Below are 965 nucleotides of genomic sequence, written 5' to 3'. Positions count from 1 at the left end.
ATTCTGTATGTTATTTTTATAGTATAAAAATATATTTATTCTGACCCCTGACTAATTCATTTTGTCATTAGGTTGGACAGAATTGTTACTCATTATTAAATAATCTCCATTCTATTCTGTTTCATTCTTTATAATAATATACGCTATTGAGATAATGTAAACAGTTGGCCTACTCGATACTCTTTTAGGTTATGCCGGAGGATACGGAGGTTATGCTGGAGCATACCCAGGCTACGCTGGAGCCTACCCAAGCTATGGTGCTGGAGCATACCCAGGATACGCTGCTGGAGCCTACAAGGGCTATGGTGGATATGGCGCTGCTGGTTACGGAGGATACGGTGCTTACCCAGGATATGCTGGCCAATCAGGCTATGCTGGCTACGGTGCTTCTGGTTACCCTGGATATTCTGCTTACTCTGGTTACGGTTCTACCGGTTACCCTGGATATTCCGCCTACTCTGGCTACGGTTCCACTGCTTACCCAGGCTATGCTGGACACGCTGCTGGATACGGTGCCTACCCAGGATATGCCGGCTACAGCGGAGCAGGATACTCTGGTTATGGCAGCCACGCCTACAAGGGATGGTAAAGGAGCCTGGCAAATGTTACCAACTGAGCAACATAAATCTTTTCGAATATCCGGTCATGACATCTCCTCGAAATTACCCGTTTTGTGATATTTTCATAATAAAATGTTTTTCATAAACATAAGTTGTAATTTATTCATATATACCCTGACATCTATAATAGTTCATCAGAATAATTACTAATCCTAACTTTAACTTGTATATAATCCCACTGCGAGGTAGTGATAATTTTTAATAATATTAGATATTTTAAGTGTAATCCAGATTCATTTTGTGCCATAATTCATTTGTAATTAACCCATAATTTTTGTAGTTGTATTTATATTTGTATTTAACCGCCTATTGAATTTATAACATGAAATATTTACATTACATTTA

The 965-nt window shown here is 38.9% G+C and overlaps 1 protein-coding gene across 1 annotated transcript in view; it reads left to right on the top strand.

Moving 5' to 3' along the window:
• The window catches only part of LOC106687173 (uncharacterized), a 3,513-nt gene extending 2,802 nt beyond the window's left edge, over window positions 1-711 (top strand). The window contains exon 3 of the mRNA XM_014430906.3: window positions 189-711. Coding sequence (XP_014286392.1) covers window positions 189-589 — 401 coding nt within the window. The 3' untranslated portion in view covers window positions 590-711. The remainder of the gene's footprint in view (window positions 1-188) is intronic.
• Window positions 712-965: the final 254 nt, after the last annotated feature.

Source organism: Halyomorpha halys, unplaced genomic scaffold, assembly GCF_000696795.3.
Source record: "Halyomorpha halys isolate HHAL.00 unplaced genomic scaffold, Hhal_1.1 Scaffold921.1, whole genome shotgun sequence".
NCBI lineage: Eukaryota > Metazoa > Arthropoda > Insecta > Hemiptera > Pentatomidae > Halyomorpha > Halyomorpha halys.
The sequence above is the reverse complement of the archived record's forward strand: the minus strand, read 5'-3'. Positions and strand labels throughout refer to the sequence as shown.